Below are 24,872 nucleotides of genomic sequence, written 5' to 3'. Positions count from 1 at the left end.
TCTTTGTGAATAAAACACAATGTGGCTGTGGCGCGTGCATCGGGGGTTGCGTCTCAGCATCCAGGGGACCACAATAAACTTAACAAGCTTCATCCACGGCACCGCAATCTCCCTCTCTAATGCAGCCGGACCCATTTGCTCACAAATTGTCTTTTTATCTGTTATTGACTTATTCATCTCAGACATAACACTCCATTCCACTCATCCCTGTCTCCTCTCCATACTGCCTTTGTACCCTGGTGCCTTCATTAGGCTGCCCTGATTCATTTTCACATGAGATGAAATGAGAACAAAGGAGCTGTAATAAAACGCCAAGTCCACACATGCAAAAAAAAAAAAAAAAAGAAAGAAACTGCATCTGCACTGCCACTATGATCTGAGGTTCGATGGTAGAAATAGGTGAAAATCAGTGAAATAGCAAAAGCTGGAGAGAGGGAGGGGAGTTGGAGGGATGTGATGGAGAGAGATGAGGGAGGGGGTGCAGGAATATGAGTGTGTATGCATTTTCAAGGCGGTCTTTCTGTTGCAAGAAGAAGAAGAAAAAAAACAGTAGTCTAACAGGAAAGCGAATAGGTCGAGCTACTGATGAAGGCATGCAAATGCAATTTAGTGACGGAAACTGACGCTCGAGATCTTTCGTGTGTTAGTGGAGGCTTGTGAGATGGCAGTGTGTTTAATTTTAGTTCGAGATAGGTGGAATCACCTCAGCGGTGTGTGAAAGAGGGAGAGAGAGGCGAGGGAACAAGAGGGGAGGGGGCGGGGGTGTATGGACCTCACTGGTTACGGGACCTACAGGCACCCCGATTGTGCTCTGCTCTCATCATTTTTGGAGGTGAGGACAAAAGAAAAAAGGGGAAATCGGAAGAAAGGCCCGGGATCTGAGTGTCGTGACGGGCCCCCCGACTTCGCCGCCGCTGGTCGGGGTTGTCTGGACTCAAAAGGGTGAGGGAAAAGCGGCGGAGCGGTCGACTCTAGACTGGGGTTTCCTGCCACAGCAGCGGGATTGTCACAAAACAGCCTTTCAGTCTTCGAGGGGCCTTGTATTGCTACGTTTTCAGGTATGCATTCAGACTGTGTTAGCTAGCCCGTCTCTGACTGACTTGCCTCTCCCTGGCAAACGTTAGCTGTGTTTATTCAAGGCAAATGTCAGGCTGCGTGATGATAATTTTCTGATGCAGTACCCACACCATGTCTCTTGCCAGCATACGTTATTTATGCTAGCTAACCCATTTACTCAGAGCCCCACTGAATATGTGAGGGGGGGGAAACATCTGCACCTAATCACCTCTCTTTTGTAGCTAAATGCTGCTGGGCTGCCCCGTGCCTTTAGCCTGCTATCACTATCGTTCCCTGCACGTCCCCGAATGCTCCTAATAATGTAATAAACGCAAATTAGCTAGCCTGCTACGATGCTAACTACTGGTTTGTAGCCTAGCTAGCTCCCAACATATGCGGCTAGCTCGCATATTTAATTTGCAGTGTGTGGGGGGCATTTTAAGCTAACGCTAACCATACTCAAAAGAGGCAGCACTCCAAGGCTAATTGTAATGCGTATACCTTGCTGTTGGCTAATGTAGTTAGCCACAAAAGGCTATGTTACAAAAGCCAGTGTTGTGCTGATGACAAGCCGTAGACGACAAAGCATCAAAATACAACGCAGCTGCCGTTTGATAATTATCTGCAAAGACCATTGCGTTTGCTCGTATCAATTAGGCAGCTATGCGATTGATTGAGTCGCTGACAGACTGCACTGAGCCAGTTTGTGTTAATGCTGCGCTGTTGTGTGTGATCTGTGAATGCTGCTGCCCGGTCGTGCACAGTGAGCTGCTGTGATTAATTAGTAATCAAGATATGGGCTCATAGACGGATAAGGGATCAATAGTGTCCTTCTAACTTTACCAGTATTACAGAGCATCACCTACTCAGCTCTGGCTCTTGGATGTGACATTATACCAGAGCCCTGCATGCAGTGTGTTTAGATTAGATTTGAAAGGTATGTTTGTTTGGTACACCTTCTGGTCCAGTTTCTCCCCCCCCCCTTTCCTCAGTCAGCTGCACATGCTCTCTGTGGTTAATAACAATATGTTACACGAGTGAAAACCACACTAATGATAAGACAGGACAGACAAATAACACAGCTTACTAACAGTAATGACTTGTTATTGTGAGGCTCCACACTGCAACAACAAACCCAAAGTTGTGTTGGGGCCATTACCCATTTTACAGCGCAGACGATGGAAGGCTTGTGTCACACATGGCGGCCGTGGGCGCTGACCCCATAAAGGTGGCGTCACGCCTTTAATTATCACCCACGATAATTAAAGCCCATTAAAACAAGTCAAGTACGGTAAAGTTAATGGTCTTAAGGGTTCGGTGCGAAGGGGTCAGAGATGGACCGCTTCCCTTCTATGCTCCACGAAGTTGTTTGTGTACATGCGAAGGAGTGTTTTTGTGACCTTGTCCATGTTGCATTGTCACCTTAATTGCATGGTGCCGCTAACCCACTTTCCTCCCTGTTTGTTATCCGTCAAAAGAGACAGCTTCGGCATGTACTGTAAAAGGTCTTACCACAGTAAAGGCTGTACTCTCAGTGCATATTAGAAGAGGAGTGTTGATGTCAGGCCAGCAAGCCTTTAAAGCAGTGAAGTAAGGAGTTGAATGAATAGTGTATGCAACATGGAAGTGATGTTAACTTTATTTGTGGTTTGATGTCTCATTTGTGACGGACCTGTTTGATTGTTGCGATGGGCCAGTAAAACTAAATACCGTTATGGGGAATGCTAATCGAATCTGAAAAATATGATTCTAGAATGCCTAAACAAAGCCTCAAAACCTCATATTTAATTCAAGTTTTTGTTCTAGTTTCTTTGGTAAATGATTTGCCATTTTCCACCGAATTGTTGAAACTGGGCCAAACAGGCTTTAATATTTTTGTGGGACCACAGTGCGTGTCTCTTTTATAATTGGTTAATTAATTACAACAGAGCTTAGGCACAGGGTGTGGTAAACAAATGTCACCTTTTCATTTCTGAATGCTAACGTTTTCTTCTTCTTTTGTATTTGCAGAGTTGTGACGGCTTCTGGTCAGCAGCTCTCCCAAAAAATGAACTTATCTGTACGGAAATACTGAAGAGAAACAGGAAGCAAGAGCCTGAATTGACTGAACTTGAAGTGGAATAAATGGATTACCCTCCTTTGGAAAATTGTTGCCATGGAACTAGGTAGAATTAAATGATGGTTGACAGAAAAACACAAAGGTAAGACAGCTACATGCTGAAGAAACTGGAGAGCACCGAGAAGAGACTGAACACAAAGGAAAGAACAATTACTAAATAGGGACCAAAGACTTCTACAGTGCAAAGGAATGCATGCAGTTGCAAAAAACTAAAAAAGAAAAAAAAAGAAAGAAAGAAAACAGTATTTGCAAGGGAATGACCAAGAAATCTCCAAAAGTATTACACTCTGTATCCAAGAGCTGATGAGAATATCAATGGATTGTTTGCCTCTGGGGGTGTTTAGTGAGGGTCTGTATTCAGACCTCTTGATTCAAGTGACCGCAGTTTTCCTCTCATACAGGTGTGAGTCAGGTCCCCGTGAGCTTACGCGTGTTGACAGACTGAAGGATTGCTGCAACGCAACGCGTTCTCAATGGTTTTATTGAGATTTTTTTTGTTGTTTTTTTTCTTCTTCTTTTTTTTTTGCACAAGACGCTATCGGATCACGGCATGATTAAATTCTAACACAGCTCTGGTTGCTTGAACTGTGATTAAAGCGGAGCGTGTACATGTAAAGACATTTGAACATCTCACATGTTGGTGCGTCGGACATCCATGATATCATTGCCTGCTCAGTGCCAAACTGCTTCATGGAAAAGACTGCACACTTTTTTTTTTGCGGTAGAAACCTGCTTCACTACATTTCTTTTTAAAAATTCAGTTTTTTTAAACCATTAACAACCATACTATCACCCCGTTGACGATTTTCACCATTTTGCCTTCTCATATACTGACAAAATCATTGTTCAATCTCCCTGCCCACTTTCTGCTACAAAAAAGTGATTATAACATCTGTGATATATATTTCTCAGCTTGAACTCTTTGGTGGACTTCGAAAGCATTTCCTTGTTTTACTGCCAGGCCATAGACTCTCTCTTTGTCATTTATGGTTACTGCCGTAAGCCTTCCAGTTTTTGATCAGAAGCATTCCCTGGTATAGACGCTGACAGATATTTCCGTTTTTAATCCAAACTTGGAAAAACAATGCAGAATTTTTCAAACACTCCAGCTCCCCCCTCTCTCCCCCCGGGGTTCAGTGGGAGGGGTGGAGGAGGACCTCCCTATCCAACTCAGCCAGCAGATCCTCAGATCTCCCCAAGGATGACAGATGATTACGCAGGGATGCAACAGCAGAGCCTGCACAGAGGCCATCACCACCCCACTCAAGCCAGCCACATGCTTGCTTACAGTGCTAGAAACAGAGGCGCTGTGGAGCCACCGCCAACACAGGGTAACATTCACAGTGGCAACACTAGCAACCCTTACAGGAAGGACGTCATGGATTATTATTTTTCAATGGGCGGAAAGGACCGGCACAGAAGAGGGGGCATGGGCTATGGCGCAGGCTTTGGGTACCCTAATATTGATGGACATATACCTCACCAGTACCGGCATTCTGGATCTGGCTCTGCACCATCATCTGGCCTGATGTCACCATACCCAGTAGACTATGGATCCAGTGCTGGTTCAGCTGGAAGTGCTGGTGCTGGAGCGTTCTCTCCTTCTCATCAGTACAATTTGAGTCAGAACCCTGCAATGCAGTCAGTGCCAGGTTCTCAAATGCAGCACCGCCAGCATGGGCAAACCTTCCCAGCTGTCCACCACGGACAGCAGCATAGGAGCTATCCACACTCCGGGCACAGAATGACCCCTCAGTACCCACACTACTCCCCGCAGGGTGGAGCATCCACAGGGTCATCAGGAATGTACAGCCCCCCTCCGCAGAGATATCTCGACGGGGCTGCTAGCGCTGGGTTCGATCCCAAAGTCAACAGTTCTCCCAGTGTCAACTCCAGTTCAAACTCAGTCTCCAGTTCAGTTGCTGCTAACAATGTGGGGCCAATGGAGAATGTTCAACAGAGTTACCATGCTTCAAATTATCCTGGTTACTCTCCACAGACACATTCGCTTCACAAGCAAGCCACACTACAGCATCGCAACTCACAGCACAATTTAGGAGTAGTTTATGACAACTCTCTCAAGATGCAGCACCAGGGCCCGTCCCCAGGCTCCGTATATGCTAAACATCACCAAGCCTCCAATCCCAGTATACCTCAAGCAGCATCTCAAGAAATAGCCAAATCACCAATGCATCCCAATGCTCAACAAACTCAAATTAACCAAAACTTTAGCCCGATATCCAATCCCTCCCCAGCTGCCTCTGCAGTGCACTCCCCCAGTTGTAGCTCCTCTCCTTCCCCTTTGATGGGTGTCTCGGAGGCACATGGAAACCCCTCAGGTCATGGTCCTTCACATCCTCCTACATCAAACCCCCGTAGCAGCCATGGTCAGGGTAGGTTATTGCAGACCATGCCTCAGTTGAGCCCCACACCCAACTCAAATAGCAGCATTAGTAGTTGTGGTAGCAGCGGCAGTCATAAAGCTCACAATATGAGTGCAATTGGAGGGAGCAGTCTCCCTCCAACAGGTCGCAACAAACTGGGTCTAGTCACAGGAATTGGATCTCGAGAGGAAGGCTCCTCTGTTTATTCATCTTCTCCACAGGACAAAATACAGGATTCTGGCCTCAATAGTCTAAATGCCTTGAGCTCACAAGTAGCCAATTTACCAAACACAGTCCAGCATATGCTCCTCACCGACACAGTGCTTTCACAGAAGAAGGGGAAAGAAGTGGGGCAGATGCAGCAAGCAACACACGGCGTGCCCCCATCACAGCAGAGGAGTCGAAATGCAAGTGCAGCCTCAAGTACTAGTACAGTAAAAGATGGAAGTGCAGTGGGAATTTGCGAGGGAGCAAACTTGGATGCTGGTGCTGATGAAGATTTGATGTCAGTTGGAGGCTCATCTGGGACCAAGGTGGAGCGTGAGGAGCAGTTTTCTGAGGGGGATCATGGGAGAGTGAGGCAGATGAGCGGTGCAAGCAGTGGATCTGAAACAACTGGCTATCAACCTCTGTCTCAGACTCCAACACAGACTGGACAAGCGTCACATGTTAAAACTGTCACCTCTGAAACACCGTCAAAAGAGACAGTTGGTTCTGAAATGAAAGCAAGTGAATCTCATGTTCTCTCTTCATCATCATCTCCACCTTTTGGATGTCAGCCGTCAGAGGCTGGCCCAACTTCACATTCAATGCCCCCAGTTTCCTCATCCACCTCCTCCGGTAATCCTCCACAGCCAAATTGTGTCTCAGAGCCCAGTTTAACATATAGTGACCACAGAGGTGGCCATAAGAAGACTATAGAAATTAAAAAAGAAGTCATCAAAAAAGAAAATGAAGGCACAGTTGAGAAAACAGAGAAGGGCAGCATCCAAATGCAACGAGACGGAGAAGTCAATACCCAAAATGGTCAGGACAAAGAAAACAGGTTGCACACTGCATCCAGATTACACAATAATGAGAGGGAAGAAAAGCACACATCTGAGGAGCAGCAGAGTGCCAGCAATGTTGGTGTGATTGTTTCAGCACGGTCTGAGGGAAGTCACACTGAAAAAAGCAAGCATTCCCAAGACAACTGTATCGATGAGAAGCATTCGCACTCTTACTTAAGAGAGTCAAGCAGTCATAATGGGGAGGAAGGTGTAGATCTGAGTATATATTCCTCCCTTCACCAGAAATCAAATTTCGGACGTCCTCAAAATCCTCCCCAGTCTGGACCACAGAAATATGGCCACCCAGAATCAACATATGGCTCAGATTTGTCAATGAAAAACAGGGGGAGGGCCGGCCCAGCTGGTGTAATGGAACCAAATTCCAGATACTTGGGGTACCAACAAGTACAAACTGGTTATGGCTCTGTGCATCCAAAAGAGGCTGGTTCTGCAGCAGAGGCTTTGGCGAGGAGAGGGCAAGGAGCAGGGGCTAAAGGTCATGAGGATAATTCACAAATGCAGCAATATCCGAGCCTTTTGCAAGAGGTACTTCAAGGTTACAATTTAGATAAGCGCTATGGCCGACCAGAACAGGCATTTCCTGCCCATCTCCATGTTCAACAGTTTCAAACCAGAACCCCATACAGCATGACTGAAAGTATGAGGGTGCAAAGTGGAATCACTGAGACTTCGGCTCTTTCTGCCCAAATGGGTAGCTCTGGAAAGCCCCCACATCCAAACCAGAGACATGGAGGTGAGCCTGAGTTTACCACGGATCCTCTGTCCTCAGTGAAGTCAGAAGTGTCAAATGCTAAGATGTTACAAAATGCTGAAAAAACTGAAATGGGTGTATTCCAGAGTCATTTACCACAGCCGACAGAGTCTCAGCAACCCCCACCAAAACACATAAACTTAGCTGACTATTCTTTACCACAGAGAAAAACGTTATCTAATGTGTCCACCCCATCCTCTGCTGTGCAGGAGCTCCTTTTGCAAGAGCCAGAGCCACTAACAGGCAGTGTTGGTCAAACTGAGTCTCAAAAATCATCAGGCTCCATATTAGCCCCATCAGAGAGGCGCTCTGTCATCTGTGATGTTTCTCCAAACCGTCGCAGCACACCAGAGAGGGACAGAGAAAGTGACAGAGAGAGAGAGCGGGAGAAAAGTCAGAGTGGAGCCTCTGTGATTCAACAGCCATTTTCCTCTCCAGCAGCAGCCAATGATCTGAGTAAAAAGGATACAGGAGAGAAACAAATGGTGAAACTGGAAACGGCATCAAAAGAGGCTGGACTAGATGCTGCACATTTACAAACTGATCATCATGGCAGTGGTGGAGCTAATGAAGCTGATATGGAGTATCATTCCAAGTCTGTTCACTCTTCTGTTGTAATGAATGCTGACCCCTATAGGCGAGGTGGTGTGGATATTACACCCTTGCCTTCTCATCCTATGAGCACTAATCCTTTATCTTCACCTTCAAGGCATCAGTCCTATCTTCACGGTGTTGATTTGTCAACAGGCAGTGGCAGTAGTTTTCCTGGATATCGATATGGAGAAACAAGAGAAGGGAATATGATACCACGGAGTAATCCCCTTTTCCCCTCCCACCACCCATACCACAATTTATCTCCCCAGACTCCTTCGACAAATAAGCTTCAAATGTATCCTCACTCTCGTGGCCCCCCTCATCACCCCCATGACATGAGTGACTGGGTTAAAGCGATGAACAGGCCATCAAAGGAGATGATGATGCAACCTGGTTCCTCTCCAGGAAGACATAAGGTCAGCCAGTCAGATCAGAGACAGAGGGTGATTTCCCCAACTGACATGCCTGGTGAACAACATACAACCAAATCTTTACTCCATCATCAGAGCGCTTACTTTGATTTGAAAATGTGGGAGTCAACGCACTCTGCACGAGAAGGTGCTAGAATGATAGAGGGAGACCCCTACTTCAGAACACAACCGCCTCCCCCGCCTCCTCCTCCTCCTCCTCCTCCCCCTCCTCCTGCTCCCGTAGCCTCCCACGGCCATGTTCCTCCACAAATGATTCACGGCCAAAACACTGCTGAACCTGAGGTCTCCAGAGGAGCAACAGAGGAAGCCAAACAGCCCTGCCCACCGCTTCCAGCCAGCTCAGCTAAGCCCTCTGCTGACATGAACTCTACTCAGCCACAGGTGCCGCGTCCGACTAAAGTTGGGGGTTCTGGAGACACAAATCCACTAATGTTGCGAAGGAGAGTTCGTTCTTTTATCTCTCCTATTCCCGCCAAAAGGCAGCTCCAGGATGTGTCCCAGCAGAGGGCTGCCATTAATTCACATCACTCCCCTGGGGCTCACTCTGAGTCTAGCCATCACAATGAAGATGACTCATCCAGTTCAGATATCCCATGTCCCAGGCTCTCGTCCCCTTTGCTCGGAGAGAATACCTTTTCACAGCCTCTATCTCCATCAACTGGTAATACCAAGGTTTTGCCTCCCAGGAAAGGAAGGGGTTTGAAACTGGAGGCAATAGTGCAGAAAATCACCCCAAATATTAAAAAGCCAGCAGGCCATGCTGATGATGACTCAAATCATTACTCAGGCTTCTCTCACTCAGAAATACCACCATTTAATGATTCACAGGACCAAGACTTAGCACATTTCCCCAGGGTCACAGGAGGAGATGATAGTTACATGGATGAAACTCACTCATTAAACGACATGATTCCCTTCAGAGGAGTTGATGAGACGGGGCCCTTACCTCCATCTGCCTACCCATTGGATCCTCATCAGACGTCCCAAGCCCTGAAACAGCAGGACTTTGACTTTGGATTAGGAGCCGCTGTGGCATCAGCATCCGGAGACAAGGAGGATTTCGCTTTGCTCGGACCTTTACCCCCTCCTCCGCCTCTCCCTCGCCCAGTCCAGGGTTCCCCACCTCCATCCTCATCTGCCCTATCTGACATCCAACATTTCACCAACACTTACCAGCAACTCGAGACAAGAAGAGGAGAGCAGTCTGCTGCTAATCTTCTTCGACAGAAACTTCAAGAATCTGGCATTGGGTTTGACGATTATCCTGGCAGTGACTACTATGGAACCACCCCACCCCACCACAGCCAGGCTCAAGGACACATGCTGAACAGACATCAGATGTCTTCTAGTAGGTCAAGTCTGTCGCCACAAGATTCTAAGCAACTAGACAGTGTAGTGCCTAAAGGCTATTTCCCATCTGGCAAGAAGAAGGGCAGGCCCGTAGGGAGCGTGAATAAACAAAAGCGGGCCCAGAATCCAGCCCAAACACAGGCACAGGGCCAGACCCCTGCTCAGACTCAGAGCACAACTCTGCCCAATGCCCCTCCAGCTCAACCCGGTCCAACTACATCTGCTGCCACAACCCCACCAACAATGCAGACTGCTAGCAGCCCTCCAGAACCTGCAGCACCACCTCTGACGGACAGTAAATACACTCCCATGCTTTCCCCGCCCATTTTAACCCAGGTAGTGAAGGTGGATGTCGAGAACGAGGAAACCCAGCCACAGCCAGAGACCGAGGTCAAACCTGCGCGAAGACGACGCAGAGGGGTGAAAGATGAAGATGAGCCACTAGAAGCAAGAGGACGACAGAGGAGGAGAAGAAGAGGAGCAGCAGCAGTGGCAGCAGCTACAACAGCATCAGTGGCCAAAGATGACCCAGATATACCTTTAGGGGCAGGAGGGAGCCTTGGCACAAATAGAGTATTCATAGATCCAAACAGAAAGGGCCCGTTTGTTCCACACATACATGTGGAAAACAAAATACCAGAGATTGGGGCAGTGTGCACCATTGTAAATGCTGAGGATGACAAGATGAAAGGAGAGCGTAGTGCGGTTGGAGCGAAAGCAGGCGGGAGTGGAATTGATTCCCTCCTGACCTCAGCTCTTTCCTCCCAGTTATCTAGGCGAGACAGAGAGTCAGAGAAAAGGGACTCCGACGAGGTAGAAACTACACTTCAATCGGGAAAAGCACTTCCTTCATCTGGCTATGTTGTTGCAGGCCCTGTGATTACAGAGACCAATCACTCTGGCCGCCTGCTTTGCTGCCTGTGTCAGAAATGGGCAAATTACAAACACCTTGGCGATCTCTATGGGCCTTTCTATCCAGCTGAATATGCTGCAAAGCTTCCCAAGAACCAGCCCCAGGTCAGACAATGTCAAGCAACCACAGGCACAAACAAAACCGGACCAAATTCAGACATGAACTCAAATGCTTTGAGCACCATCCAAGACACACAAACACAAGATGCTCAGTTTACCATGCCCCCGACTGAGAGCAACTATGCCATCAGCCTAGATTCCAAACCAACATCTCTTACCACTACAGTCAGAACTGCCTCCTTTGCCAGCAGAGAGGAAATGATGATGATGCATGTGGCTGGCAAGCTCAGTAACACCGCCTGCTCTTCCTCCTCCTCCCACACCAGCAGTAAAACAACATCTCTAATGTGGGACATGAATCTAGATATCCGACCTATCCCTGAGCTTAAGAGAGAGCCAGACCTTGAAATTGACCATGAAGAGATGTGGAAACAACAGCAGCAGATGCAGCAGCAGATGCAGCTGCAGCAGCAACAACAACAGCAGCAACAGCAGCAGCAACAGCAGCATCTGCAGCAGCAACAACAACAGCAGCATCTGCAGCAGCAACAACAACAGCAGCATCTGCAGCAGCAACAACAACAGCAGCATCTGCAGCAGCAACAACAACAACAGCAGCAGCAGCAGCTGCAGCAGCTGCAGCAGCAGCAACAACAACAACAACAACAACAACAACAACAGCAGCAGCAGCTGCATCAGCTACAGCAGCAGAAGCCGGCAGACGAAGCTCAACAACGTCCTCAACACAGAAAGCTGACCTCACATCCCCGCTTTAAAAGGAGGCACAAATCAAGTGAGGAATCCCCCAGAATGGTGCCATCCAACAGTAAAGCGTCCCTGCCCTTCCAGCCCCCTCCGCCAGCCTTGGACTCCCTGGGACCCTTGGCACAACTTGCCCAGCTGCCTCAGATGCCCATGGACCCAGAGGAGCTGTGGGTCCACGAAGGATGTATAGTGTGGACCAGTGGAGTGTACCTTGTCAATGGGAGGCTGTATGGCCTGCAGGAGGCACTAGATGGTGCCAGAGAAACAGTGAGTGTCCTCTGTATTTGTTTTGTATTGTCTTGTTTAGGGATATTTCGGGTTTATAACTTGTTGTTTCTGGTGGTAATTTCAGTGTTCACAGATAAGCAGACACATCAGTGGTCCATATGTTTTATGTAATGAATAATATATAAGAAATGCTTTACAATATTACAATATTTACAATCATTTTTTCAGGGCCTTTAGCTGTTCTTCACTGTCAGGTAAATTTTTAAGATGAATTGATTTCTTCACAACTCTTGTCTGTCTTTGCTCAGTGCTGCTCATATTGTGAGATGGTTGGCTCAACCCTGGGCTGCTACAGTAAAGGCTGTACACTTCGCTATCACTACCTGTGCGCTATTGAAGCAGGTGAGTGGATGCATTAGATACAGATGCTCAGTGAAAAAATGAGTCAATGCATAAATAATGGTAACTATACAGGCTGTGTGCATCTGCACAGTACTGATATTTTCCGTCCCTCTTCCAGATTGCTCTTTGAATGAAGATAACTTTTCACTGCGGTGTCCGAAGCACAAGGTAAAGAAGGAGAGGTTGGTTCTCATACTGTCTCTCTGGATATTTTGTTTTCTGTGATTTGGTGGAAAGTTACTGTTGTACTTCAATCCTTTCAGTCTCTGCCTCTAACCCGTTACCTCTATTTTCTTCTCTCTCTCTCACACACCTCTCCTCCTTTCTGCTTCACTCAGTTTACCCAGAGCATCCGGCCACCCAAATCAGTTTACCTGGAGCAGTCGGAGAGAGGCTGAGAGACACGGAGAAGAAGAGGAGACGCAGGAGTCTGGGAGCTGTAAGTTTATCTCTGTAGTATCTGTTTGTGTTTTCAGCATGGGTCATAACATTTTATAGCATATTATTTGTTAATCTAAAAAAGTCATAACTATTGTTATTTCTTCCCTTCAAACCTCGGAATTGGAACATAGCGTGAGCTAGTGCGCCAGAATGGAAAGTCTCAATGCTGATTGAAAGTTAGCATGTAATTTAAAACAGGTCTGCAACCATTTCTCTCAAGTTTAAAAAACAACCTTACCAGCAAAAGGAGTTCGATCACCACAATTCAATTTTCATCTTTGAAACGCTGATTTATCTGCTGGGAGGCCGTACTCTCATTGACGGACCTTCAGTAGGTGGACACTAACACTTGTTTTGTGTTTTTAGAATTTTCTAAGATTAAATAAAAGGCAAAATTCCCTTAAATGTGAATATTATCTGGTTCTTTACTCCCATGACAGTAAACTTAAGATCTTTCGGTTGTGGACAGACAAACATTTATATATTTATATATTTGGCAGACTTCTTACTGATGTTGTGTCCATTAAAGAAATTGGAGAGCGTATCATTGTTTGTATCAAAATGCATGGATTTGGGTGATGATGGTAACTTTATTTTTTGTGTTCCCTTTTGTAGGTTAGTTTGGACAACAGAAGACTGAGAAATATTTGTGAAGCAGCCCCCAATGTGAAAGGACAGGACTGGCATCCATGATCGAGAACAACAAAAGGGAATGTACAATTTTCTCAACCGGAATCAGCATTATTTACATTTAAGACTATGAAAAAAAAAACTTTTTTTTTTTTTTTTCTAAGAGAATTATTGCTCTTTACTTAAAAGCAGAAAAAAAAGAAAAAAACATGGACATGCAACAGAGAGGAATGGAGCTACAAGTACAGAAAAAAAACTAAAAAAGAAAAAAAAAAAAAAAATACTACAAAGATCGAAGCAGAATAATGTGAGACGTCGAGACCGATGCAGGAACTAAAGGAACTTTCTGTTCTGAACAACAGAAACAAACTTCCTCTCTAGGCTTACTTTGATTTTCCTCCAACACCCTGAAAGTGTTAAACCTTGTGTTATCATCAGTTACTTCTTTTTTTCTTTTGAATGCTTGAAGAGGCGTATTGGGAGCAAGTTGGGTGTCAAACCCAGAAAAGGAGAGAATTTGTATCCTCTCACAAGTAGTATCTTATCTTATATTAGGATGATCACAATTATTATTTTAGTCCTCATTATACTTTTGTATCCTCGTCATTATTTACTCATGAAAACGAAATGGATGTATCTCACTTTATATTCAGTCAACAAACAAATTGGATTTTTTTTCTTCCATTCCTGGAGAGGGAGGAGCCAGAGTGATGTCTGGAATGTCAGGGTCGAGTTTGCCACAAAGACATTATTGCCTTGGAGAACGGACATCTGTTGCCTTTCAAAAGTCACGTGTATGAATGAAAAGTGAGCGTGTGTGAGAAACTGAAAAATGCCGATATTTGGGTCTTTGATTCCATTTTGGTCCTTTTGAAAAGTGTTCTTATTTTTCATCACTGGGGTTTTTACGGTACAGATAGTATTCATGAAAAATCAGATGGACACAATCTTATTTTTCAGTACAAATGTTCGTAATGTGCAAAGAGAAGGACAGAGCCTTGTAAGAGGAGGAGATAACACTATGGACTAATGCGTGTCCGCCATCTTGCAGGGTGGAAAAAGGATCACGGAAAAGGACACTGAAGAGGTTTTGTCGGTGTGGAACTGTGTACTGGGTGCACGAGTGCGTGTGTTCTACATAGGAGGTTACGTTTGACTGACAGGTGTCAGTCCCTCGGACAGTGATGGAACATTTTTGGAACTGAAATCTTTGGAGAGGGTGTCATATGAAGGCTGTGATTGGCCAACTTTGCTGGCGAATGGGGAGTAAGCCTTACCAAGTACTTTTGAATGGTTTCATCCTTCACTGACACAGCAGCGATTTGATCGGGAGACGCAAAATCCATTCAAAAGAAGCATTGCCATAAAATTTAAAAGTGAGTCGTACATGGTGTTGTCTTTATCATTTTTTATTGTTATTCTTGTAAAAAAAAAAAAAAGTCAAGCTGAGAAGAAGACAGTTACACTATCAAAACCATGCTGTATTAGAAACCTGTCAATATGTATATGAATTATGAATACACTTAAAAATGCTTCAAGTATGCTCCTGTTCTTATTTATGAAACTTATTTCCATCACCTGTGTTGCACTGATAAAACCACCTGTTTTAGCTTCACTGACCCAGTTTCCTCTCCACCTTTACCAAACTCTCTCTTTACACACAAGCTATCTCCATCTCTATTTCTGTCATATATATATATATACACACACACACTAGAAACTAAAGCGGCTTTAATAGAGAAATACAATGTTAAAATGAAAATGTCTGATTTAGCTTGGGCAAAAGTTCTAATAGATATAATATACAGTGATGATGAATTCTTGAAAGATTGAAGAAGATGTATCAATAGTTTAAATGCCAATCATCACAATGATATAATTTTACATTTTTGTTTTAGCTCAGATTTAACTTTTTCATAAATGCAGCTGCAGTTTGTTCGTATTATAAACTAAGATTGGATATAATCTGCTGCAGTGTCTTCTAGTAGTAATGTGATTCCCAGAGTACTCCTGCTGGTGCTACAGGGCTGCTGGGAAGAGCAGAGAAGTGTTACATCAGTTCATGTGGAAAAACAAACAAACATTCTGGTTGAAATATATGCATAACAGTATAGATATATTTATATTGAGCCTGCGGTAAAATCGTAACTATAATTAACAATCATGCAGAGAAGTTGAAGTTTGACGTTAAAGCAAAGAAGTTAAATAGTTTGCCAAAAGTAATGGACAAATGGTTGAAATGGATAATTAAAGTAATAGCTGAATGGTTTAAACCGTTCTCTAAAAGTAAAGAAGAAACTATTAAAATTGTTAGCTAAAAGTAGTAAATAAATGTGTTAAATGGATAAGTGTATGGCTAAATGGCTTAAACTGTTAGCCCACAAGTAATAGATGAATGGTCAATTGCTTAAATTATTAAAGAAATTGCATAGACAGTTAAAATAGTTAGCTAAAAGTAATGGAAAAGTTGTCAAAATAGCTAAAAGTATAAATGGTTGAAGTAGAAAAGCTTAAGGTAGTGGATACATGGCTAAAATATTTAGCTAAAATTACAGGAGGAATTGTAAAAGAGGTTACCTAAAACTAACACATAAATACTTGAAATAGTTACATAACAGTAATGGGCAAATGGCTGAAACATTCAGCTCCTGAAAGAAATAAAAAAGATTTGAATTGGATTCTTCAGTTGTATTGACCTTGCATAGTTACAATAAACTGCTCCACAGTGTTAAAAACATCCAGATTAGGATATCATGTCCTTCTTTAAAAGTGACCGCCTCTCTGAGTCAGATACGGAGTTAAGACTGCATTGTCCATGAATTAGTGTGCATCTGACTTTTTTTTTATCCACCGTTTCAAGGTCATATTGATTTCGACAGAAAACGCTGAGCGCTGTGTGCCTTCACGGGCTGCAAAGCGTAGGAAGAGTGAGGGGATAATGGAGAGAGGTGAAAGAAATGGATCAAAAGGAGTCTAGGACACAAAATGAAAACAGATGGAACAGAGTTTGGATTTATACGGATGGATTAAAGAAGAGGAGTGTGTGTGTGTGTGTGTGTGTGTGTGTGTGTGTGTTTGTGTGCGTCTCTGCGTGATATGCTTACAGTTGTGTGGGGTTGCTCTGGGGTCGGCTCATAAAGACTGACAGTCACACTGCTCGCAGAGGTCACTGTGACGGCCAAAATCCTCCCGTCACTCTTGCTATCAGATGAAGAGCGAGCGGGAGCGCAGGCGGCTGGAGGAGCAGGGGCCGGGCGTTTTCTTCTTCAGCTTTCCACGCTTAACTCAATGAAGGAACTGCGGACAAAGTGAGAGAGGCTGAAGGAGGTGAGTGTTTCTTTCCTTATTTCATTTTTCTTTTATTTTTCCTTGGTTCAAATATTTAATTCACCTGACGTCAAGTGCTCGGAGGTATCGGTGTTGGGCGTCCGTCTCCTGGAGAGGTTCCATGGTGACAGCGGTTTTCCCTCTATATTCCTCAGATTTAGACCGTCTGTCAGCCCACCAATTACCAGTAGCGTGCTGATTTTCTGTCACAGCCTTTTTATTCTTTAAATGTGATTAGTCATGTAAAACGGTTGGCTCCCCCGCACCTTCCTCTTTCAAACGCCTCACTAATCATCTCAGGCAATTGGGCAGACCTGCTTCTCCTTGGAAACTAATAACACGCTGGTGATATTTTTAGTGGCACGCCGGCGTGGAGGTGTGCTGGATTAACAAAGAAAAACTTAAGCCACTCATTCCCCCTGTCAGACATTTAACATGCAGTGCTGACATGTGACCTTTTGTGTGCTGAGTGAAGTAGGAAATGTTTTCTCCTGAACGCTGCTGTTGAGAATCTGAATATTTCGCCACCTCTCATTGTGCACATGTCTGTCTCCATCCCTGCCTCTCCTCCGCCAGCCCCGAGCCCCGTCCTATGGTCCCAGCATGATGGCATTCGTGCAGCAGATGCGCTCCCCTCGCCTCTCCTTCATCCAGACGGTGGTGTCCCTCTTCCTGGGCGGCTTTGCCCTCTTGTCCTCCTACTGGTGTGTGGGGAAACAGAAGGTGCCCAAGCCCCTCTGTACGCCCACCAAGCACAGCAACTGCATCCCCGTTCCCGGCGTGTCCAACACCTCCAACATCCAGTTCTTCTGGGAGACGGGGGACGACCGCTTCGTCTTCCCCACCTTCCACACTGGCCTGTTCATCATCTGCGAGGAGAACATCTACTCAGACACGGGGGGTGAGAGAGGAGGAGAATGGGAAGAAATGTGAAAACAGATTGGAAATGATTAGATCCTTTTTTAGTGATTTCTATAGGGCTGTTCAGTTGTTTTCTCAAAAGGCAACAAGAAAAACAACCCAGATGTGTCATCAGTGACCCTGAAAAGGATTAAGCAAGCGGAGGCAATGAATATATGGGAGGACACAGGATTTAGACAAAGAGGTCTATGCAGAAGCACCGACAGACCTCCGTGATACATGTGGCAGGGGGGATTTCATTTGCACACGCCTGGTCATATGTGCCGATCAGTGCGGTAGAGGGTATTCCCAAGGTGAGATGAGGAAACAGGGAGCAAATACAAACTATCAGAACTGTGGCACTAGTGTGACAACGATGAGATAGGTCAGAGGAGGACAGGAAATCCAAGGTGATAATACGGATCGAGGCCGTAGGTGTGTTAATTTGTACGTGTGCACATGCGTGTGTTTGAGTGAGTGTGTGTTTGTGCCGAGCCCAAAGAGGATTATCATCAGCATGCATTCTGCTCGCAGAGATTTAGACTTCAACAGCATGACTCAATTATGGATTAGAAACCCAGAGAGAGAAAGGTTAATAGGAATCACAAACATCGGCCGGGTTTGTCAGCGTCTCATTTGCAGCTGATTTTAAACGGCAGAATAAGTAGGTTGTCTCTTAAAAAAAACAAAAAATAAAAAAAAATAAAAAACCGTATAGACCGCTACATAGATAATCTCCCCCAATCCTCACCGGAGACTCTCTCAGAGTGTCTGTATTTGCAGAGACCCTGCACTTCCCGGCCAATCACAGCGTGCGGGCTGTGATGGCTGCAGGTGGGGTGCTGGTCTAAGGTCCTGATGTCGTTGAGGCGGGGGGGAGGGGCCAACTTTGAATGTTTGGATTAAGGACCGCAACCTTCAAATCCTGCACAGTCTGCCTTTAGGGCTCAGATTGACTGATACTGAATTTAAGCTGAGATGTCGACTGATTAATGATTTGGTATTTAACGGCTGGCATCGATGAGAGCGAACATCAATCCTCTGAATCTTGCCTTGCTACAAGAGGTGTACATTTCTCTTTTAATGTGTTAATGAAGGCATTTTGTTATGAAAGGATCCAAATATTGTTAAACCATTAACATACATTTAGGATATAGAATGTTGAGAAATAACTAAACACTGTATCCGGTGATACACTTTAATTACATGAACACATGCTTAATTTAGAGTTAATTAAACTTAAACTAGTTAATATTAATTTAGCTGTTAATGTTATCTGTAAAAGCTGATGTTTATAAACATTTACAGTTGCTTAACAAAAGGTTCATAAAGCATTTAATTGTTTTTTAACAGTGAAATATACATCAGTAACTACAGTTTGATTAACTGTACATTAACTACTTATTAAATGATGCGTATTGTAAAGTGTTACCCAGGTGCTTTTTCTCAAAGCGGCTCAAGTCAGCATACTAACAACAGTAGCGGAAAGTAACTAAGTACATTTACTCAAGTACTGTAAAACGTTGTGATACTTGTATACTTTACGTGAGTGTTTTTAATTCTCTGCTTTACACTTCTACTGTGAAATTCAATTCATACTGCAAATACTGCAGACTTAGTGTATTAATGCAAAATAAAATGATCAAATAAAATATGATGTCAAAACTGCAGATTGTGATAAAAGTGATGCCTGAGGGGAATGAAAAGCTGTCCAGCAGCTAGACTAAATCAAGTCGTTTCACCAGCTTCAACATTAAATAATGAGCACACGCGTTAATTAAAATCCAAACATATGGTGCTCATTATTCTCTAACATGCCATTCAGCATGAGCACTTATGATACTTTAAGTATATTCTAATGCTAACTTTGTCCCTGTACACAAGTAAATATTCAAATGAATGACTTGTACTTGTAACAGTGTATTGTTTTACACTGTGGCGTTGCTACGTTGACGTACAAGATCTGAGCACTTCTTCCACCACTGACCAGCAGTTCATTGTGTAACCACTTGGAGGGGAAATGGGGTCAACCATGATCATTTGTTGTGACTATCATAGTATTTGTATTGAATGCTGTTTTGCAGCTTTATGTATACCTGAGTAATAAGTAGTTGCATAATAGATTTATGATTAAAAAAAAAAAATCCTTCCAAGCGTTTGAATGAATGTTAATAACGTGTTCAGCACGGTGGCCCTGAGAACTCAGTGCACTGCAAACGAAAATGCTGTTAGAAAATGAAGAAACAACGAAAAAGCGAGATAAAAATTTTGGAAAGAATAACAAACAATCAAATATAGTGAAAATAAAGGCATAGATAAACACATTAAAGAAATCAAGTAGACGCTCGTGTTTTCTCACTTCATGTCTGTCCTTGAAAATGCCTTGTTAATTTCCCTCTGCTTCGTCTTCGTGCATCTGTTTTCTTAAGTCGCAGTGTGTCGAGCTTACCGGCCGCTGTAATTTAGAGCCAAGTACGGTACTCTGATTATTGCAGCTGTCATGTAAACACGCTGGTAAACAAGCCACAAAGAAGCTCAGTCGACTGCAAAAACAAGTTGGTCTTATTTATTTTTAAAAATGGCATCGCCAGCAGTGGAGCAGAAACACACAGTTTTGGGGAAGAGACGCTTTCATGTGGAAATAATAAGAAAAAAAAAATCAACAAAATTAAAAGTAAGAGACGCACTAAAAAAATAGCCTTGCCCTGTGACGCTACGTGCCCCAGGGCCCCATCCGTCCAGATTTACACCAAACAAATCTTCTAATCTCCTATCAGGTTACTTAAGGCCGTGTAAACACTTCATGAAGACTGTTACCTCAGTCTGCGTATCCACACAGTCATTGCAGTGTTCATTAACTGTGCAGTCTTTAATCGGTTTTTCTTGTAAATAGACAAACAATGCTGACTGCACCAAAATATCACTGCTTTAATGTTTTGGTTTTTTTTAACATATCACCAGTTGAGCTGTTTTCTAAAAGCTTCTCAGTGCAAACGGCAACGTTTCCTGTTTCCAAATGTCTCACTACACTTACGTTTGTCTTTTTGATTTGTTAGACGAGAAGTGCCGAGGGTTTTATACCTTGACTCCAGGTTCTGAAAAAGGTAAATGGATTCGTCGCTCTTTCAGCATATTTGTAGGCACTTTGCTCTCGGTTGGCTGAGTGCTTCAAAATCCAAATCACCGTCTGTCATGTCTGTCTTCTCCTCACTCCACAGCAATGATGTGGCTGTCACTTACGCTGGAGCTCATGTACATCGGGCTGCTGTTGATCAGCTGCACGCTGCTGTCTGTGCAGCTGTGCATCAGGACCTGTTGTCCCTCCACGCAGCGCTGGGGACAGCTGCTCAACGCTTTTGCTGCCATCTTCACAGTCCTGGGAGGTAGATATCTGAACCAGACTTCGGTGGCTTTCGTCTTCCCCTCTAAATTGCTCAGCCAGTTTGATATGTTTACTTCATTTGTCGTGGCAGGTCTGCTCGGGATGGTGGGCCACATGATGTTCATGCAGGTGTTCCAGACCACCGTCTCGATGGGACCAGAGGACTTCAAACCTCACAGCTACGGCTACTCCTGGGCCTTTTAGTGAGTTCATTAATACAGCGCACTAAAATCAGATACACATGGGGCCTGATCGAGACTGCAATCCGAGCCCGCTTTGATCCTCGCTCAACTTGGCTGCCCCCTTTCAGACCGGGCCCACAGTGTGCTGAGGGTTTTCTGGTCGTGCATTTCTTGCAAAACATTTACTTCCTGTTGAGTCTTTGCCGGAATAACTTAAATCCATTGTGATTTAGAGTCAAGTTTCTCGTCTGGGTCGGGTCCAGATGCTCAGAGCGGCCCAGGCAAACTTTTCCGCACCAAAATTCTGTGAGGTTCAGACTCCAAGTCAGCTGGGACATGTAGTCCCTCATGCTTACCTTATGTTTGGGGTCTTCTCCTGCTTGGCTATGCCCCACATGCTGTCCTCGACACATTCTTTGTAGCATCATGCTCGAGGTTTTACAACCACAGCTTTGGTGGAATTTTCATGAATAAGGAATCCTGCGCGCAGCACGGCACTGGAGCCATCTGTCTGAGAGTCTGACAGCTCAGCCTCTTTCTCCTCCAGTGTCACAACAACATGGTCTCATACGTGACTAACAGGTCAGTGCGTGAGATGTGTTCAAAACATTGAAATATGAACGAACATTTCAACTGAGTGTTAAGAAACAACAATATTGACATCGTGTCAAAGGCGTCTAAGTATTGTGTCGCAGAGATGTCTTACGAAGTTAGCGTTGCTAAGCAGCTAGCCCCAGCCAGCTGTCTAATTTCCCCTGTAGTTTTCAAGTGTGAGATGTAAACGCAGTGAGTTCACTACTTAGTCTAATAATTAAACAAAAAAAAATTACAAAGCAACTCCAGTTCAATGAGTAGAGGAAAGCAGTCATGCTGCCCCCTAGAGGTTTGGAGCTACTTTCGAATTCTAGCCATTTTCTTATAAATGACACCTTTAAACAGCTACAGAACTAACTACAGTGCCCCTCAGTAGAGTGCATACCTCCGCCAAGGCCCAATTCAATCAAGTCTAATCAAATTTAAAACTCGATAGCATGTTTCCACATAATTTTGAACCAGCAATAGCTTCTTAACTATAATTTAAGCGCAGCAGATCTAAGATCTGCGTTAATTTGTTCTCACTCATAGATATCAGCCACCTACATAAGCTGTTTTTTTTTCATGAAGATCCATGTAGTATTCACTGAGAGCTTAACAATAATGTTGAAAAGGGCCCAATCTTGCAATGCCAAAGAAAGTAAGAAAAAAGTCCCCCATATCCGTCTGCTTCATTTGGACCTAATGGTAAGGGGGACAATCTAACAAACCTACCGACAGACATCTGTGAAAACATAGCGTAACCCCCGGAAAGAGACTGGAACTGGAAATGTTCTTTTGATTTTAGGCATGAACTCTCACTTACAACAATACACAGAGTATATGACACACAGAGAAGACTGAACAGGGTGGAGGCCGGATTTTTGTTGCGTCGGTGCTGTGAAAAGCAGAAGGGCGACTTCATGCTTTTATGCATTCGGTTGAAAAATGAAATAAAACACCTCGCCCGTGTCTGCTTCGCACAAGCAAAGCAGATTCCTGGGAAAAGTTCAAAAAATAGAGAATACTGATCTTGCACTAACCTGTGAGAAAATGTAATACAGTTAACTGGAAATCTGTCTTCCTACAATATCTCACAGGATAAATTAACATTTTCCAGCTATCCCACTTGACAAAATTAATGATTCCATTTAATGTGAAAAGGAGGATTTCTTGAAAACTTTGCACCCACGTATACAATTACTGGCCAACAGAGCTGCTGTTCTGAAGAGTCTCACTGTTGTTCTTTAAATTGTGTGTGTGTGTGTATTTGTGTGTGTCCTGGATGCTGTTTGTTTTGGCTGAACAACTTTAGAAAAACACAAGTAAATCACACTCTTCCAGTCTTCCAGCTTGTTGCATTTTCTCTCGAGCCAAAGTGAGTGGACCCGCTCTGCAGCATACCAGGTTACACAGGAGTACACACCTTCTACACAGGTGTTACCAACCGAGCTAACCACACACTGGTGATACCCTTCCTGTTCCCTCTGTGTCTCCGTCAGTGTTGCCTGGCTCGCCTTCACTGTCTGCATGTCAGCCGGCGTCTCCACCCTCAACAACTACACCAAGAAGGTCCTGATGGTGGGACCCAGGCGCACCTCCGGCCTCAACGCCTGCAGCTTTAACTTCGTGGGGCTCCTGCCACCTTATTACAACCCAGCCAACCCCTTGGCCTGTCCCCCGTCCCCCCCCCAGATCTCCCACTTGTCCCCCTACTACGAGCCCCCGTCTGCAGCGTTACCGGCCTCCACGCCGAGGCTCACGCACTCCAACTCCCTGCCTCCTTCCCTCTCCCACTCTGACTCTTTCCCTCCTCCCCCGCCCCACGCTGCGCCTGCATCACCATTCCACCGCCTCTCCCTTCCCTCTCCGATTCCGTCGCCCATCCACATGACCCTGCCGGGACACCAGGAGAACCATTACGATGCAGAGGAGGACTACAGCCCACTCTGAACCGCTGTACATATCTAGACTGGAGTCTCTTGATGACTTGTGGACCTGTGCCTATCGCAACCCATCGTCACCAGAATAAATGTTGGCAATTAAAATTCCAGTAAACCTTAGATATGTTGAATTTTGCATTTTTTATTTTTTTTATGTTTATAGCGCTGTGCATATGGTCTGGTTAGTTTAAGGCACAAAAAACACCTTTCTAGGATTAGGAGGAAATGATCCTTATCTTAAAATACCTGTCTTTGTCACCACAAACATGGCCTGGAAATGTCCCAACATCTTGTCAAAAGAAATGCAGTGGTTTCACGCTTAAACGCCAACGCGAGCTGCGGCCTCTGGCTCGGCAGCCAGCAGCTGTCACGCCGCCGCCATCCCTTCCACTTCCCAACGTGAAAGTCAGCTCATGTACATGTGAACGCAGTGGTGGCTTGCTGCTGAGCGCCACCGAAAGGCGTGATATGTTACCACATTGTGTCTGCTGGAAGGGCACCCTGGAGGGCCCCTTATCACATTTTAGAGGCATCCATGAAGGTCCCTTCACAGCGTTTATTCAAACATGAAAAAGTCCACCAGTGTGTGAACGTGATCCGACGCGCATTGTCGTATCCTCAATATGATATCCGTTATTTGATGCTTTAACGTTTGTTATGGTTTCGTCATGCGCTCTGAATTGCCCTGGTCAGCAGTCCAGTGACTCCATGAATCCAGGTAATCAGCTGTGATCACAATCACTCGTTTCTAGTGCAGAGTAAATGCAGAGGACACCTGTAAATTACAGTTATCGGTTTGCGAAGTGAATATAGTACTGAAGTGCTTCAAATTCTGTGTTATTTAGAAAGAAATCTTAAAATTGAAGATGTGTATATACAAGGTACAGCCATGGGTACTAGTGTATCCTTTGTCAGATGGCAGCAGGGTGAACAGACTGGCTATGGAGGGTGTTGTCTGTTAGTATCCTTTGGGCTCTGTGCAGACAGCTCACCTCACCAATATCACTGATGCCATGAAGATGGTACCAGTGATGTTCTGGGCGGTTTTAATGACCCACTGCGGAGCCTTCCTGTCCTGGGCCGTGCACTAGCCATGCCAGTTTGTGATGTTTCCAGTCAGGATGCTTTCAATCGCTCCTCCGTAAAAGTCGCCAAGAATTTGGCTCTGAAATGTAGCCTTCTTAAGTTTCCTTAGGAAGTAGAGCCTTGTCTGTGCCTTTTCTGAACTATTATAGGAATTATTTGCAGTTTCATAATGTAACAGGTAGAAACAGGTTAAATACATTTGATAATCCCTGTTTTTAAACCTTTCACCGCTTTCTGTCCACAAGCCTCAAAGGAAGATAGCAACAAAGACGCCAACAGAACATAA

General features: G+C 44.7%; 2 protein-coding genes across 5 annotated transcripts; both read left to right on the top strand.

Moving 5' to 3' along the window:
* The first annotated feature begins 442 nt into the window (after window positions 1–442).
* Window positions 443–13,490, top strand: tcf20 (transcription factor 20). 4 transcript variants are annotated; one of them, XM_030407145.1, is made up of 6 exons: window positions 443–832; window positions 3,067–11,759; window positions 12,029–12,122; window positions 12,241–12,304; window positions 12,461–12,561; window positions 13,179–13,490. In XM_030407145.1, exons 2-6 carry the CDS (start codon window positions 4,260–4,262, stop codon window positions 13,181–13,183), a joined length of 7,764 nt encoding a protein of 2,587 aa, XP_030263005.1. In that variant the 5' UTR covers window positions 443–832; window positions 3,067–4,259; the 3' UTR covers window positions 13,184–13,490. The 4 variants fall into 4 exon arrangements, with proteins under 4 accessions (XP_030263005.1, XP_030263004.1, XP_030263006.1 ...); XM_030407144.1 differs by having other exon boundaries at window positions 443–942; XM_030407146.1 differs by having other exon boundaries at window positions 443–1,058; window positions 12,241–12,290.
* A 1,378-nt stretch (window positions 13,491–14,868) lies between these two features.
* gsg1 (germ cell associated 1) lies at window positions 14,869–23,620 on the top strand. Its single transcript, XM_030407147.1, has 6 exons — window positions 14,869–16,520; window positions 17,097–17,421; window positions 20,477–20,524; window positions 20,639–20,803; window positions 20,894–21,005; window positions 23,060–23,620. Exons 2-6 carry the CDS (start codon window positions 17,124–17,126, stop codon window positions 23,508–23,510), a joined length of 1,074 nt encoding a protein of 357 aa, XP_030263007.1. The 5' UTR covers window positions 14,869–16,520; window positions 17,097–17,123; the 3' UTR covers window positions 23,511–23,620.
* Window positions 23,621–24,872: the final 1,252 nt, after the last annotated feature.

This window comes from Sparus aurata, chromosome 23 (genome assembly GCF_900880675.1).
Source record: "Sparus aurata chromosome 23, fSpaAur1.1, whole genome shotgun sequence".
NCBI lineage: Eukaryota > Metazoa > Chordata > Actinopteri > Spariformes > Sparidae > Sparus > Sparus aurata.
The sequence above is the reverse complement of the archived record's forward strand: the minus strand, read 5'-3'. Positions and strand labels throughout refer to the sequence as shown.